Raw genomic sequence first — 18,123 nt, forward strand, 5'->3', positions numbered from 1 at the left:
CTCAGAGCTCTACTCCCGTGGTTCACTTAGCGATGGCCGCAGCGGGGTTCGCCGAGAGAGCTTTTAGCCACGCGGCAGCCCACAACTTGGATTTCAAGACCGGCGTGAAGTGGATAATGTCATGTCCAGGGAAGCGCCAGCACCCTTCCCTTTTAAGTTCACTCAGAAAGCGGGTCTTGTCTTGTCTGTTAGGATGTCTTGTAATTTGCTGAGGATTATTTTATTTCATGCAGACACCAGGGCTGAATTGTGCAGTATCAAATCAGAGTTAAGAAGGAAATGTACCCTGGCAAGAGGGCACCCCCATATATTTTTTGCAATTCAGTTTAGAATTAAAGAACATACAATACCCTTCCCTTTTCGATCATCTGGTATTTGTGGCCCTGATCCTGAAATCTTCTCGACACAAGTAGAGCCTCACGCCTGTCTAGAATCCCACTGAAATTAGGGGGGCTCCGAAGGTGGCTGTTTAAGCAGATCATACTGCAGAATGGGGACCTACGTTTGCGTTAAACCAACTTCCCGAACCTTCGTTTGCAATGCACGGTTCTGCGGCGGTATTTTCGAATGCCGCAGCTGTGCATTGACCGAGCCGATGGCTAAAATGCCATTAACGTGGCTGGAAAAAGGCGCTCCCCATCCATGGGTTGTGTGAATTCCAAAGAGTCCAAACGCCTGGGCTTCCAAAAGCACTGCTTATTGTGCATAAAAGGTCAGTCATGGAACGGCTCCCAGCTGAACCCACGCGCATGACCAGGGATATTTTTGCAATTGGAAAATGTTTGTGAAGTTTCAGTTCAGCATTGATCGTGAACACCATTATTGTTGCCGATCAGGATGCTTTGAGGCCTCGTCCGTTTCTCTCCACTAGTGACACACTTTCGACAGAGGTTAGCACCGGTGTAAATCTGGCAAGAGGAGATGATTCACTTGTTTTTTTACATCGGAAGGTCAAAAGCTGAACATTAAATCCCCATAAGGGGGATTTATTAGCCTGCTGTGACCAATCTCAGATGAAGATTATCTTGCATAAATAATGTGTGCATATGTTTGTAGTATAACAGCGAGATGGCCATTGCATTGACTTGTTTAACTACCTTGGCTCTGTTTTGTTCTTTAACTAATCTGATTAAAATAGCCTGTACATTGACTAACCAAGTGTTGACAGTGCAGTGAATGCATCGGGTGTGTCTGAATGTGGATTTGAGGGATAGATGCTAGTTTAATTAAGCAATTCTCTTCAAGGTTTTTTTTTTTTTTTTTTTTAAAGTAAGTCTTTAACCTGTTACTTATTTTAATGCACAACAAAGGAGTCTGTATTCTTTTGGTTCATTCAAATGACATTTACAGAGCATCTGTCATGTCAGGAGCTTGAAGACTTCTGCGACCATTGCTTAAATCTCATGACATCCCTAAAGGGAGGTAAGCATTGTTGTAGCCCTTTCACAGATGGACTAACTGAGAAACGAAGAGGCCACTGCCACAAGATCAGTTGGTGAGCCGAGTCCTGGCTCCCACAGCCGTTTTAATTGGTAGAGAAGCATTGAATCATTAGTCACGTCTCGATGCATTGACGAGGTGATCCTAACAAAGAAGATTGCAATGCTAGTGATCTATTCTCCATCTGAATTTGAGAACTTATCTCAGTTCTTTGGCTTGCTGTAGTATGTGGTAAATTAATAAGGACAATTAATAACATGTGCATGGTGCTTTTTAGCTTGAGGAATTTCAAAGCGCTTCTACAAAAATGTAAAGGTACGTCATTTTTTTTGGCATGTTTATTCGATCATTTAAAACGGTCTGTTTTGCTTTGACGTTTGTCTGTAATAAGACGAGGATTAGAAAAAGCGTTCCCTTCTTTGGAACTTCTGAATGTTCATCCAGTGGGGGTTGGGTGAAAGCACTGGCCAAAATGTTCCAAAAATACCGACCTGTAGGTTCCTAAATAAGTGGCCCGATTTGACCCGAGTGGCAGCTGTTGGGAGCTCTGCCCTGCTGGAAATCAGGCCAGTTATAAACTAGTACATCTCAGCAGGAGCTGTTTCAGCTTTGGTTATAACATAACCTCCTTGGGTATTTTATACATCATATGTTGACTTGTGGTCACCTAATCAGGTGGATGAAAGACATTAATACTGGCTTCTATAAATATGACAATCCGCCAGAATTTATGGAGTATTGGATTTCCCCCCCACTATTGGTACAGCCTGCATAACACTGAAATATCCGTTACTCCAAAATATGTAGAGAAAATATGCTTCATTAGCTAGAACATATGAAAGGTATGAGACAGCAGAGATGGTATAAAATACATAATCATACAAGGCGGTTTTAGAATTCAGGATACCACCCTCCTTCCAGCAAAGAATAAATTGGAAACTATTTTAATTGACACGGATCCTGCTATTCAACTGTTACCTGAAAGACAGATTAGTTGATTGATTTGCATTTTAATAAAATCTAAGACTTTATTTTTGTGTGGGGGGCTAATGCTGATTTTTAAATGAGTTCAGAACCGTTATCAAGACTGAATTCAGAGGCTTTTTTAATGAAGAAGGAAGCATCCCTTTCCTTTTGTGTGGAGTGGACTTATTTTATTTTGCTAGGAACGCTAGGATGGCGCGATCCAAACTCTACGCCCCAGTATCAAGGAACACGAAGAACAGAAAGTTACCAGTAAGCCAAATATTTTCTTTTTTTCAAGTTCATACTGGAGGCTGATTGAAAATTCAGGAGACTGAATACTCAGTCTCTTAGTTACAGGGTAAAGGCACTTCTATTTCGGTTAAATGCGGAACACGAATAGATTCAGTGGCATCAAACTTGCATCTTATAACCAATAGGGAATTAGAAAATGGCTCAGTTCTTAGCTTTAAGTAAACCTGGGCAGAGCGTTCCAAAGATTCACCTTGACGATGCGTTGCAGCCGGGCAATAGACATTAGCTCCATTGTTCAGCTGATTCCGAAATAAGCTGGCCCCCCTCTCCTTGGCACTCGGCACCCGAGATGCGTCTAGCATCACAGTAGCAGTGTATTGTAGAACAGTAACATGGCCGCATAACAATACGGAAATGCCAGTGCTGAAACCGACGAGCGCGTTGCATCGTGATCCTTTGCTGGCCACGGTCCAGTTGCGGCCCTCTTGATCAGCGGGTGGGGGACGGTTCCTGTCCCCTGTAGAAAATATAACATTTTTCTTGGGTTTATCAAATATCTGTGTCAAGATGAGCATTGACTTTGTCTTACAAAATGTATGTAGCGTGGATGAATAAAGCTTTATGTCCACTTGCAGCAAAGCAATAGTCGTAGGTAGCACAGAAGCACATTGGTTATTTTTCTCTCCTATCTTTCCAGGGCTCTGACTGGTCAAAATTTGCCAGGCAGAAACGTAGCAAATGTCACTGTTGCTCTTGGATCCAAATAACGACCTTATGCTGTGAAGTTTGCAACAGTCTCATGCCCTCGTACATTGCAGGGAGAGCTGGCTGGCTGAGTGGCGAAATCCAGCCACAAAGAATCAAGGGTAAGTAGTGCTACTTAACTAGCGCTGTCGGGGGGGGGTGGACAAAGCCTCTATATTTGTATTGTGTCTTAGGCTTGGTCCACGCTGGGGCGGGGAATCCATCTAGGAAACGCAACTTCAGCTACGAGAATAGCGTAGCTGAAGTCGACGTTTCCTAGATCGAACTAAGTTTACTTACCGCGGGTCCACGCGGCGCAGGCAAGCTCCCCCGTCGACAGCGCTTCCTCCTCTCGGCGAGCAGGAGTTCCGCAGTCGACGGGGGAGCGCTTCTGGGATCGATTTCTCGCGTCCAGATGAGACGCGATAAATCGATCCCAGAAGATCGATCTCTACCCGCCGAATCAGGCGGGTAGCGTGGACCTAGCCTTAGGAGGAGGAGGGGGAGGAAGAGGAGAAGCATTACAGCACATGTAGGTCACAGCGAGCAGAGGGAAGGCTGGCTTTATGGAAGCAGGCTTCAGTGTAATAGTGTGTTGAGCAATATCGTGTCAATTAACAGGCTCATGTTTAGTAGAAAGAAATGTAGCCTACTGATCAGAGCATGCCTGACGCTCCTAAAACTACAGGCTGCCAAAGTAGCCGTAGCCGGTCAGTGTGATCTGTCTTTCAGCGTAACAGTCTGCTGTGGCTAATGCAATGAAGTCCTCCACATCATTCCTTATCCCAAGCATTGCTCAGAAGCCAACACAGCAGCAGGCCTGGTTTATTCCCCCCCCCCCCCCCCCCCCCCGACATACCAGCAAGACCGTGGGCTGACACTCCAGAAGTATTTCCCCCGCATGTTGAACAATACCAGCACTTATTTTCTGAACAGCTAAAAGCCTCTGACGTGGTCTGCCAGCATCATTACCAAACATCTCACGGTTTAATTGCCACAAATCTGAAGGACATCAAGCGGAGGAAATTAGCTGCTTCCCAAGTTGGCGTCGGCGGAATTGTTTCACGCCGCTTACGCGGTCAGAGCAAACATTAAGGACGTTTCAAAGGAAGCCAGACGCACGTATCCGACATTGGGGTTTACCGCTCCAACAAGTTGGCCGGCGTCTCTTCTCGGCGTAGGATTACGTTGCTTTGACTTGAGGGAACTGACTGTACAGGCCCAGTTTAAAATTCCTTTTCGGTTTGACTCCTGTGTCCTTTAAAGTTGTAGCTGCAGCACTCGGTTTGAAGAGCTGGAGGTAATGTTAAAAGGGTCACATGAAACACTTTAAATGTGATCACTTCTGGTTCATATTGTTTGAGGAGATAAGAGTGATTCAAAGCCCTACTAAGGATGCTTTTGAATTTACTTATCAGCATTTAAGCAGGCTTTTTCTTCCCCCCCTACCTGGTTAGTGTGATATATCAAGGGAACCTTAGAAAGCAGGGTTTAGCCTGCAAGGACCCCGTTTCATCTGCTAACCTTGCTGGTAAGGTCAGTTCTTTATTCCTGATGTGAAAATGGTACGTTTCCAGGATTGGAATATGCTGGCAGGAGAAACGCAGCCTGTGTAATTCTTGAGTAGGGGTTAATCAGAGCCATCTCCAGGAGCGGCTCGAGTGGTTACTTGGCCGAGTCCAGCGGTAGGGCAGCCTGCGGTTAATCAGCTCTGCCCTCGCTAGGAGGTGTTATTGTGGTCAATGCGAATTACTGCAGAGACCAGCTAGGACGCAAAGCTTATTCCGACAGCAAAAAAGGGCAAATTACCCAAGGACTAAGTGTTTCATAGGCTCAGTAAGTACCTCAGAGTTCTGGAATTCAGTCTGGGCTGTAAATTCCATGTTGTAACTAAGGAGTCTTTTTTTCCTGGGTCTCCCCTAAACACAGACTCTACGGGCCTGCAAAATTCAAACCTTAATAGAAACCTACCCCAGCCACTGCCGTTCTATTAAATATTCAGTCCTGATTTCCATGCCAGTATTGGGCTAACGGTGGCTGCCCAATGCTGTGTAGGGCACGCGTTTAGTTGGAAAAGGAAGTCAGTAAATCTTTCTGTTTGCCAGGGTCAGGCTATAGTGGCGGTTGTAGAAGTCTGTGTCTGTAGGCAACTTTTACCAATCCCATTTTCCTTTTCCTTACCAGTACGGTGGTGGTGGTGGTAATGCTGAGCTCGTATCAGGCTTTGGAGTGTGCACGCTAATTATGCCCACCATTAGTCTTGCGGGACAGGTGAGTACGAGGTCTAGTTTACAGAGGATTACACGACGCCCAAACAAATCAAATGAGCGGGTCACGGTCACGCAGCAAATCGAAGGGGAGCCAGGCTTCCGAGTCCTGCTCTCTACCACAATCATAGAATATCAGGGTTGGAAGGGACCTCAGGAGGTCATCTAGTCCAACCCCCTGCTCAAAGCAGGACCAATCCCCAGACAGATTATTACCCCAGTTCCCTAAAGGGCCCCCTCAAGGATTGATCTCACAACCCTGGGTTTAGCCGGCCAACGCTCAAACCACTGATCCCTCCGTCCCCCCCAAACAGCCGGTGAACCATTGTCTACCTGGCTGTGGCTAGTCATAGACTCCCCGTCTCTACAGAACGGTAGCCGGGGTGGTGTGGAGAGTTAGCAGAAAACGCTCCTGCTCTCATTGCAGGACTATCTTACGGTCAAAAGGTGTAAATGGTTATTTGTAAGGACAGTGATACCGGAATGGTTTCTACTAAGTTTTCCTAATACTGCCAGTTAACAGCGAGTAAGAAAGATTTTTCCCACCAGAAGATTAATGCGTTATTCATTCTTGATATATCTGCTTATTAGTTCCTAGCTGTATGTGCATTATACCCTTTTAAAAACCTTGCAGATCAGCTAGGCGTGTGTGCGTTTGGGGGGTCTGAATTATTCCTCTCCCCCAGCAGAGAATTTCAAGTTTCAGACAAACCACTTCATTTACAAGCGTGTCTCTAATTAGCTGCAGAATTAGTAAAGCGGAGTTTTCCCCCCCTGGATCGGCTAAACCCCCGAGGGAGCCTGTGGAATAGAGAGAATCGCATTTCCAATTATTTTGTTGAATTGCTAATTTAGTTATTGTGCCTGGCGTAATTGTGATGGGTATTGGGTGTGCAATTCAATTTGTTTTAAATATTTGTGGGACGGCCGATCAGTAATGGAGCTGACCTATTTCGTGGCCCAAATTGAGAGAAGAGACTACAACAAAAACAGCTACAAAGCCACAGTTTGTTTCAGTTTTTGTTTTGATCTCTCTCATCCCTCTTAAGACTGTTGATGCAACACAAGGTTTAAATTAAAAGATGATATTAGCGCTTTGATCTCGGGCTTTTGAAAGCTTACAGCTTTGGTACTTTGCTTGGCATTTTAATACGTAGATATTTTAGGCTAAAGAGTTTTAAATGCATTGCTGGAGTTCAATAGGTTTTTTCCCCTCTAAATTTTATTACGTTCGTTAGGGTGATTTATGTCTTTAACCCTCAGGATTCTGGTTCAAGCAATGCATGAAAATAACTGGAACCGCTGGGTTTTGTGTTTGCCGGCGTGATACAATGTAGTTTGAAATTGTGTTACCATTAAGTAGAGGTGGAGATTTTTAAAAACCTGTGTGGGGCGAAGTCCGTATTGGATTTATGTTTGTAACTTAACTGGCGGGGGGAAACATTTAAATTAGCTGTCCTTGCCATTCAATTTCGGAAGCTCTGGGCGGGAGTTTCTATGAATGCATATCTAGTCTAGGAGCTGGGTCACGGTTCAGAATGCCAAAAGAAATAAATTGATAGTCCAACGTTTCATGGGTCTGCATAGTGGGTGTACACCACTCACTGCGTTATCTCTGTCTGCAGTGAGAACAGACACATGTGGACTTGACAGTTCTGCCCTTAGTTTGCCAATACAGGTAAAGCAGACACAGGCTTCAAGAACTGGAAAACACTAGATCGATTTAAATCTAGAACGGGAATCACTCCTAGCACTTCAAAGCATCTATTCGGTAGCTTGCCACAAACCAGGGGGGTAAAGACTGTTCGGAACTGATCGCGTGAAAAGGAAAAGTGAAATTAAAGCAAGGTGCGATTTCATTCCCCTTCCGCTTCGCTGCGAAACGTTCAACCATTCTCAAAGCCAGGCCGACGGTGTCGACGGAGGAGTATCGGCTCCCGTGTGTTGTAACGAGAAGGCAAGAACGTTAACGTGCTGGATGTTGCCTTGATTTATATTCCACTGAGTATATTTGCGTTTGACTATCAACACTTTTCTATTTCAGAACTCAGAGTTTCCCGCATCCACGTTTTAGAATTGTTTGACATCGCGGGAACGATCGACGGGACAAATTAAGCCTTTGGCTTCATGGCGCGAGAAGTTACAAAGGGGATGAAATGAAGAAAAGGGCTGGCAACTTACCAGAACAGGTGAAAATACTTGTGCTTTTAAGCGTCACATAGCGCAGGTTTAAGCATGAACTACCCAGACTTAGCACACATTTTAAAGCCGGGCGATCGATGGAGCTTGAGTAAAGGTGGCGTGAAAGGGGTGGCCACGCAAGCCCACTAGCGGAATAAGCAGCCCAGACTCTGGAAGCGATGGGCCTGAATCTGGAAGTTCAGCTCTAGATGTGAATTGACCCAAGCGCTTGAGCTATTTTGGTTCAGTCCATCTTGAGCGGCAGGGTCACGTGCCTGTATCTGAACTTCCTCAGAAGTCAAGGATGTTTCGATCTGGTGTTTGGTCCCATCCTTACGGCCATTAACAATGTGATGCAATATCACCTTTAGCGTCTTCTACCTAAAAGTCTCAGTGCATTAACAACCGCCTCCATTACATTTAAGTTAGAGCTAAAAGAGGGAGTGCTTACCCAAACCCCCACCTACAGAATACACGGTTCCACTTGGAGCAATGAAAATAGTCTTAAACGGATTCTTTTTATTAAAAGAAACTTGAGGTAAGTGAAATACATCAGCAAGTACCATAGATGTCCAGCAGTAACATGGCCACGGTTTGGTTTTTACTCAGGGTGCCTCCTTTCCCAACCGCACAGTACAGCAACTAAAGACATACAGCAGGACTTAGCACGTACAGTAGGCTTGGTTTTCTGGTAGCGTTACTAGAAGGTCTTAGCCTCCGGGTTGACCGGCTGTCCCACTCGACGTGAAAAGTGGAGCTTGAAGCTGGGCAAGGTCTGCGCCGAGCTCCTCACAAGTGGCTTTTACGTGATGCTTCCAGTTTAATGAAGACATTAATAGTAGGGTTGTTTGTTTGCAGGTTGGAGCCATTTACTATTAGACCATATATTAAACCCAGGTCAGTTTTTTATGAATTGCTCATTTCATTCAAAGGACAATTAAGCCAAAACCAGCCCCTTACCCCTTTCGATAATTTGCGTCCGGCTGTTTGTTTGTCAAAATCGCCTAGTCAAGGGGAGTTGGAAGGAAGGGACTAGCCTTGCAGGGTCAGAATGGAAGAGATAACCAGCTTCTAGACTAGCCTGTGCTAACTTTAACAGCTTGACCTCATACGCTAACGTGTATAAAGATCAGCACTGAAGCACCATAGCGTTGTAATGCTTCAAAGCATCTTCCGATTATGTACTTTGCGTCAAACATTTTCAAGGCTCCTCAAAGCTGCACTAGCTTGTCTATGAGTGAGTGGGTGGGATGGAAAAGTGCTTCTCCCTAATCTTTTAAAGGGGGGGGGGGGCTCTTATTTTAATATCTCAACACCGATGGAGCAACGATTCACACGCTTAGCAGGGAGACCCTGTAAAGGCTCCAGAATCCTCTACGAGAGAAATGTTTTGAATGCGTGAGAATGGGTGTATTCAAATGATTATGGTACGTACAGCTCTTTTTATAGGGTCGCTAAGTACATCAGAGTGCCAGTAACACAAGCAGATTTAATTTCAGGGCTACCAACTAAGTAACTCTTGGTGAAAGGTTTCTTTGTGAGAGCTTCACCCACAAAGTCTTGTTACAACAGTAAATCCTTACCAGTTGAGAGAATTTGTGCTTGCAGTGGAAGGCTCTGTCTTCATTGCAGCTGGGGGGGGTGTCAGATGCAGCTTGTGTAGACAGACACACCTGTGCTGTCTTGCTAAAAGTAGCAGCAAGGATATAAGCTATTTTTAGCACTCTAGCTAGATTAAAGCTTACATGTACTCCAAATCACACTTGTAGACGTTCACCGGCCCTGACAAAGGGTACAGGTCTTTGGGAAGGTTAAGAGGGAGGGTCCGGTCAACACATCATTTGCACAACTTCTGCCTCAAAGTTGAGTGTTGATTTTGTGTGTTAGCAAAAACGAAGCTTGTTGATACTACCCTACCTGTTACGGTTTACACCCGTTTCTGACACTGCTGGGAAGCGATAATACTGTAGCAGCATCACCGTAATATTGTTTGACAGTAGCTACGGGACAAACAGTCAAATAGATCAATTATAATGTATGAAATTTGATACTGTTAATTTTAAATTTCAGATTGCCTACAATTTTTCTTTTCATAATCGAAAATCAGACCATTAGGTCTCATCTACGTGAATAGCGTAACTCAAATCAACGGAGCGGGGCCCACAGCACATGACGTCAACTCCCCTTACTCTTCTTGATCGGGTGAAGTACAGGAGTCGACGGGAGAACGATCGGCAGTTGATTTAGCGGGTTTAATGAAGACCCTCTAAATCGACTGCCGATACATCACTCGCCACCCTCCGGTAAGTATAGACAAGTCCTCAGTGATGTGACTGCTTTGATACAACTTTTCACATGGATACCTATGTCTTTGAAAATAATTAAGACCAGATGTTGTGCTGTGGTTTATATCACCACCAGGACCCCTCAGTAAAAAGGACAGCCTTGTTTTTTGGGGGGAAAAGTCAACGTAGCTGTCAAAGCACTTTAAAATCCTTGTGCAGATTTCATCCCACCGATGAAATTCTTACCAGGCCTCTGTGTCTGCTAAATTTGTTCTGCATACATATTGTTAAACAGAATGTTTCTGGTTGACATTTTCCTTGAATGATTCTGATCTGGTCAGTGACATAGTTTTGTATAAAACTTAAATCCCCCTTTAAAAAACAAAAAACGTTCCAAGAAAGTTTAGGGATAAAGTGCAGCCTCACTTAGCCATGTCAGTCTGTCAAATGAACAGTAAATATAAGTATTCGCTATTTGGCGGTGTAGACAAAAAAGAAAATAACCGATCTAATTTGTTGATTTGGATTCTGTACCTGCCAACCAGGTGACTGTGGTTTGTTGTAGTGTAGTATTGATTGAATAGCTCATGCTGTTACAGTAACAGCAATCGAGTCCATGGGGGATAGGAGTTAGTTAGCTCCTCAGTACATGGATGGAGGACTCCCACACATTTAAGGGGGGAAAAGTTACAACACATTAAAAACCAAAAAGAGGCTTCTTTACAAATATTACCCAGACTCCCATTTTGCTACCGAGCACCGAAATGCCTCTGTCCACACGAGAGCCCGAGCAGCTGAATTTTTGGTTTTAAAAACATCACTTTCAGTAACAAAAGTACACAAAATTGTTAAGAGACAGAGAGCTAGTTTTAATTTCAGTATTTCTGTGACTAACTAGTGCCACTTTCCCCCATCTTTACGGAAGGAGAGTTTGCTCCCTACACTAGGTGAGACAGAATGAATAAGTAACGGAATTGTCAACTCAACCTTAATTACAGCTTGTGAACGTGCAGATGGAATATAAATATCGTTCTGCAGTCACACGAGAGAGGGGACCAGAGTTTGGTGGGATTGGAATTAACCCATGTGATTGAGAGAAAAAGCTAACATTTTGCCATACATCTAGTATCCAGTTGATGACGGTAACAGTAATAATTGTGACCTAAGTATTTTTCTTTTTACAGGCTACTACTTCGTCTCTACCCTATCTGAGACTATGAAAGCCTGCAGTCTAGCCCCTGGAATGAAAATACTGAAACAACAAATACTAAGTAAACAACCACAACTGACGTGTAGCGACACCTGTGAGTATCGGAGAGGAGAGGGCAGGATTAGCTCCTCCCCACCGTAAGAAAGAGAAGCACGAACACCATTTTCCCATGTCTTTGTAGTATCGTCCCGTGAGCGTTTAACAAACCCTTGACCAGCCAGCACTCCACCGGTGCAGCAAGCGCCTCTTACTTGCTGATGCTCCTGGCACATTTGTCTACTGAAACAAGATTACCGTCACCAGATTTGGGGAGGGGAAGGACTAGAACGATGCAGGGGGAGAGGGGCATAGTGTAAGAGAGTCCCTACTTTGCTGCTCTAAGGCCTCATGGTACCAGGGTACCCTTCATTGCCTTTTCCTACTGCTTTCAGAGGGCAGCCAGACAGCTAGCTGATGCATTGGTCCAGTCACTTTGTGAAATAAATAAGGTACAGTTAGTTAGACATCCATAAGTTAATTCCTCAGCAGTTTGTTTTCCTTGTGTCTTTGGGGCCAGAGAGCGTGCTCCCTCTGGTCAGTTTGATTTTAAACATTAAAAACACCATCCTTCCTTTTGCTTCCTCTTCTCAGTACAGGGGTCACAACCGAGCAGACAAAGGGCAACTCTGAGCCTTTTGTCACAGGAAAAGGAAGAGGGCGGGAAACGGATCCTCTTATGTCGAAGGAGGCGAGTCCATTGTTGAAAGAATACGCACGATCTCCGCTCGCTGGGTAGGGGAGATGTGCTGGGTCATGTGGACGATGGAATCCATGGCAACCTCCGGATTGGCCTGCACCAAGCTGGAAAGACCAGAGCGTTAGCAACAGCACCCATCTCACCCCAACCGCTAGCCCCTTCCTCCTCGCCCAACTTGAGTGACAGAGTTTGCGCACTGGGCTGTACTCAGCTTGCCAAATGTGTGTAAGCCCAAACAGTTTCCCCCGATCTCATTCCCTGCTCCAAAGGGTCATTGAAATAGATGTAAAGATGTCTGGACAAGCCAGCAAGAGGTTTATGAACTGAGCTCAAGCAGATGATGTTAGATTAAGTAAGAGGACAGTGTCTCAGCACCAAGCAATGCACAGTTCTAGCACCGATGCATAATGGGGTTCAGGTACGTGTGGATGCCAGAGGGGGTGGGACTCGCCCTGATAGGCCTGAGCCCTGAGTAGGGGGTGGAGCTTGGCTGATTCGGGGACCTATGAAAGAGGCCTCCCAGCCAAGCAGCGGCCCCCAGGAGCAGGCCAACAGGGCGGCTAACAGGGGAGTTTACGTGGGAGTTCACAGGGGGAGCTGCACGGGGAGGCGGGAGGGCGCGGTGGTCGGTGTGCTCTGTTTCCCCAGAGGCTGCAGACAGAGAGAGACCGTAGCAGCTGCAGTATGTATAGAGTCCTAGCAGGGGCACCTGGCCAGAGGTATGTCTGTAGGAAATGCTGCCTAACTGGCCTGTTTGTTAGAGGAAAAGGTCCAAGGGTTGGAGATGCAGGTAGAGTTGAGAAGGGGGTTCAAGCAGCTAATGGAGCAAAGGCAAGGGGTGGCTGCAGGGGAATGCTCGGGGTGCACGTGGAATCAGGGGCTATGGTCTGTGAGGGCAGAATGTCAGGGGGAGAACAAGAGCAGTGGAAGCATGTGACTGTGAGAAGCAGGCCAGGGAAAATGAGGCCTAGTGAGGGGGAAATAGAACTCAGGAACAGGTTTGCATGTTTGGCTAACGAGGAGGGGATGCAGCAGGTGGTAACTGATGGTGGGAGGCACAGGAAGAAAAGAAGGGCAGCTAGTCCAATAGACAGGGGGGAGGACTTGATGGACACAGCATCAATACTCTTCCCCAGGAGCATACAGGATGGCAATAGGGGGACTAGACGGGAAAATAGAGACAGACAGGAGTTACGGCCACAGGGAACAGGGGATAGATTAGTAGATTGCGCTGCCCCCAAGCAAAGGCAGGTTTCTGTGATTGAGGACTCCTTACTGAGGAGGTTAGACAGGCCTGTGACCAGGGCTGACCCAGAAAACAGAAGGGTGTGCTGTCTGCCAGGCGCTAAGATACGGGATGTGGACCTGCGGTTGAAAAGGATCCTAACAGGAGCGGTTAAGAACCCCTTGATCGTCCTTCACGTAGGAACAAATGACACGGCTACCTTCTCACTACACAGAATCAAGGGAGATTATGCCAGGCTGGGGAAGACGCTTAAGGAAGTCGAGGCTCAGATCATTTTCAGTGGGATTCTGCCTGTTCCTAGAGAAGGGCAGCAAAGGGCAGACACGATTGTGAGGATAAATAGCTGGCTAAGGGAGTGGTGCTATAAGAAGGGCTTTGGGATGTATGGCCACTGGGAGGCTTTCGGGGACAGACGGCCGTTCTCACGGGATGGACGTCACCTGACTAGGGAAGGAAATAGACTTCTGCGAGGAAGGCTGGCTCATCTCATCAAAAGGGCTTTAAACTAGGAACTTGGGGGAGATGGTTGGGAGATGTCCAGTTGATCTCCACGCCAGATTCCAACACTGAAAAAGAGGGCAAAGAGATAAGCACAGATATAGGTAGGGGTATGGAATTGGACATAAGAAGGAGGGGGTGGATGGACAGTACGGGATCCGTACCAAATTGCATAACTCATGGGAGAAAGGATAGACAGCGTACCGTAAGATGTTTATACACCAATGCGAGAAGCCTAGGTAACAAAAGGGAGGAATTGGAGCTCCTGGTCCAAGAAATGAAACCTGATATCGTAGGAATTACCAAAACAAGAGATAATAAGTGATGGAATGGATAAGACGGAGTCTGTATGGGCAATAATTACACTGCGTAAAAGAACTACTACAGCCTCCCCTGAGATACTGCTTGGGGTGTGCTATAGACCGCCAGGATCCAGCCTGGATGCGGACAGAGAACTATTTAACCTTTTTAAGGAAGTACAAACTAATTAATAAGAGCAGTGTAATCATGGGGGACTTTAACTTCCCAGACATAGATTGAGGAACAAATGCTAGTAACAATAATAGGGCTCGGATGTTCCTAGACGTGCCAGCTGATGAATTCCTTCATCAAGTAGTAGCTGAACCGACAAGGGGGGGATGCCCATTTTAGATTTGGTGCTGGTGAGTAGTGAGGACCTCGTTGAGGAAATGGTTGTCGGGGACAACCTTGGCTCGAGTGACCATGAGCTAATTCGGTTTAAACTAAATGGAAGGATTAACACAAATAAAACTCTGACTAAGGTTTACGATTTCAAAAAGGCCAACTTTAATACATTAAGGCGACTACTTACGGAAGTGGATTGGGCTAACATACTGAGAGAGCTAAAGGCACATGAGGCCTGGGATTATTTCAAGCTGAAGTTGCACGAGCTGTCCGAGGCCTGGATCCCAAGAAAGGGAAACGGTTAGTACGCAGGAGAATTAGACCTAGCGTTAGGCGAGGTATTTCTAGTAGGGACAAGGAGGTGCTGCTTCCGTTATACAAGGCGCTGGTGAGACCTCATTTGGAGTACTGTGTGCAGTTCTGCTCTCCTCTGTTTAAAAAGGATGAACTCAAACTGGAACGGGTACAGAGAAGGGCCGCTAGGATGATCCGAGGAATGGAAAACCTGTCGTATGAAAGGAGACTCGAGAAGCTCGGCTTGTTTAGCCTAACCGAAAGAAGGCTGAGGGGGGATAGGATTGCTCTCTTTAAATATATCAAAGGGATTAATACCAAGGAAGGAGAGGAATTATTTCAGCTCAGTAGTAATGTGGACACGAGAACGAACGGATATAAACTGGCCGTGGGGAAGTTTGGGCTTGAAATTAGACGAAGGTTTCTGACCGTCAGAGGGGTGAAATTTTGGAACGGCCTTCCGAGGGAAACGGTGGGGGCGAAAGACCTCTCTGGCTTCAAGATTAGGCTTGATAAGTTTATGGAGGGAATGCTTTGATAGGATAACGTGATTTTAGTCAATTCGGCGTTAACGTGCCGTCGCTGGTAAAATGAGGGTCCGGCTGTAGAATCTTGCCCGTCTCCTCGGGGTTCTTCTGATCGCCATATTTGGGGTCGGGAAGGAATTTTCCTCCAGGGTAGATTGGCAGAGGCCCTGGAGGATTTTCGCCTTCCTCCGCAGCATAGGGCAGGGGTCGCAGGCTGGAGGATTCTGTTGTGGGTGGGTCAGCTTTTGTGGCCTGCGTCGTGCGGGAGGTCAGACTAGATGACCATATTGGTCCCTTCTGACCTTAAAGTCTATGAGTCTATAGTTGTGCGAAAGGCATTTTGAAGAGGAAGTGTCTCCTAAGAGTAAACTCAAGGCAGTGTCAAAGATTGTAAAGAGGAGGATGCGACCATCACGCTTCCTGATCCGCAAGGCTGCTCGCAAGGGTACCTTCTCTGTTCCAGAAATACCACACCGTGATTTAAAGAGCTGTCTGTTTCCATCTCCCAGTCATTTCATGTGCACTCACTATTTGTTACCTCACATTCCCCTCTAACTCTGTGTTTTGGGGAAACGCTGCAAGACTCTGGAGGCTTTTCGGTCTATAATAAAGTTGCATTTTGGTACCTAACAAGAGAGAAAATAGTGTCGACATTTGGATTACGCTGCGTACTTTGTCCTGCTGCGTGATCTTTAAAAATTAATCAGAACCAAAGGGACGGTAGAAGCTGGGTCCAGTTTCCCCAGAGAAAAGACAGGGGGCAGAAAGCATATTCTGTACTATTGTACTTGAGCAGTGGAAGGGAACAGAGAACTCATCCTTTGGCTGAGACGGAGAGACAGAAGAAATCCTAAACGTATCCGAGACGGCCTGCAGCAACACCGTACCCTACCAAATATCTGCCAACGGGAGACGACAGGGTAGTGTAGCTCAGAGAGCTTTCCTCGCTCCCTACTCACGTGAATGCAGAGCGTGGAACCGCTTTAATTTTCCTATATATGTACCGATATGGGGAACGCCACAAATATGAACCCGATTTATTTGGGCTTCCGTGACCTTGTTTCAGCCAAGTGTGCTCTTAATGTCAGTGGGGCTGAAGCAGGGCCTTTGAGCTGAGTGGCTTTCGTGGACTACAGGCACCTTGAACTCAAACGATACCGACGCTAAAAATGTCTTGTAAAAACAATGTCACGTTCAAGTTTTGCATCCAATCAACTTGATAGGAATGCAAGTAAAAACGTTTCAGGTTCGATGTCTAAAACTCACAGAGTTTTAACAATCTGAGGGCTTTTACTAAAGCTAAGTGCATTTATTTCAAAAACAAAACAAAACTTGATTTCAACCTCACCCTATCCCTTTATTTAAAAACCTCACAAATTCACTGGTGGTCTGAAACTGCAGTGAGGAGAGCCATATAAATTACCAGGATGGACTGAGACCTTGATGGCCAAATTCTAGTTGCTTTGGTCTTATTGCCTATACTAGGGCTCCCTGTCCCCAAATTTCCCACTACAGGATCTCCGGACCTCGTCCGAGAAGGGTTAGCTGACAATAGTCCTCTGCATTACTACTGTCCTTGCTACGACACCCTCGGGGCTGCGACGGTTAGCAAAAAAAAGCCCTCGTGTAGACACAGCCCACCGTTGAAATTAGAGGGAGCTTTTTGACTTACTTACTAAAGTGGGGGTGAGGATTTAGTCCTAGAGCTCTGCCTCGTTGTGGGAAATCAGTAGTTGGCTTACCTGCGTATTTGTTTGAGGATGTAGTCTCGGGAGATGTATTTGATGTTTTCGTCCACAACCGAGCGAATGCCGTCTTCTTCTGTGAGCTGTTTTTCCAGCCACTCCACTAGATCCTTATTGTTATCCCACAAGTATGCCTGCAAACAAACAGCAAGTGTCGCTGAAACGGTTCCAGAATGTGCGCTGGGGTCCTATGGAACTTCCATTGACGGATTGCACTCGCCTGCTCCCGACGCTACCGTTTCTGAAATTTAATTAGCAATTACTGGCAACGGTGGGTAAAATATTAGGCGAGAAGATCCTTTGTGATTTCCTGGGGCAGTTAACTTTTATGACTATGGAATGCAACTAACAATTAGCAGAAGTCAGAGAATGATGTACTTGTTCTGTAGCTCCTTCCTTAACGTGTGATTAAATGGAAACCGTGGAGGCAGTAGCTCCACAGTTTAAAACACTTCGCGCTGTGGGTTATTTACTCTAACAGGTGCCTCTGCTCAGCGGGCTGGTGACCTCTTCTTTCTCACAAGGCAATGGAATGACCAACTTGACCCACAATTTCCCAAACCTCTTCAACCGTCTCTATTTTACGATCAGAGCCCGTTCCCTGGAGCTTTCGGCAACGGGACCTGTCTAGCACAACTATCGGTCACGCATCCATCGTCCCCTATACGCAAGGAGGCAAACCTGCTCTTACTGATATAAGGCACCAGCGTCCTTGTGGTCTCTGCTATATTTAATGCTAAGTGGGGAGGGGTTGCATGGTTTTTTTGAGTTATATTTAAAGTTCCAGCAAGTTTAGAAACAAGTGAGAGTCTCCTAAAAGGGGCTAGAGCAACACACAGTATTCTGGCACTTGGCTTCTCTGGAGCAGAGCGTCTGCTGTACCAGATTATGGAATGGTTTGGTGATATGGGAAATAGTCACAAAGCGATATGCTGAGTCAAAGCAATACCCAAAGTGTATTCCATTAGCTCCCTGCACGACCTTGGCTCCTGCATTTAGCTACTCCTCATCGCCACTGAAAAACCACAACAAACAGTTTGACGTTTCTATTTTTTTTTTTTGGTTAAAGAAAGGCTCATCCAATAGA

The 18,123-nt window shown here is 45.9% G+C and overlaps 1 protein-coding gene across 3 annotated transcripts in view; it reads right to left on the reverse strand.

The window, feature by feature from the left end:
* Nucleotides 1–12,058: 12,058 nt before the first annotated feature.
* The window catches only part of ACACA (acetyl-CoA carboxylase alpha), a 183,284-nt gene continuing 177,219 nt past the window's right edge, over nucleotides 12,059–18,123 (reverse strand). For all 3 annotated transcript variants that reach the window (XM_065418240.1, XM_065418238.1, XM_065418237.1), the window contains 2 exons: nucleotides 17,034–17,170; nucleotides 12,059–12,185 (listed from right to left, as the gene is read on the reverse strand). In XM_065418240.1, coding sequence (XP_065274312.1) covers nucleotides 12,059–12,185; nucleotides 17,034–17,170 — 264 coding nt within the window. The remainder of the gene's footprint in view (nucleotides 12,186–17,033; nucleotides 17,171–18,123) is intronic.

Source organism: Emys orbicularis, chromosome 17 (genome assembly GCF_028017835.1).
Source record: "Emys orbicularis isolate rEmyOrb1 chromosome 17, rEmyOrb1.hap1, whole genome shotgun sequence".
In the NCBI taxonomy this organism is placed as follows: Eukaryota; Metazoa; Chordata; order Testudines; family Emydidae; genus Emys; species Emys orbicularis.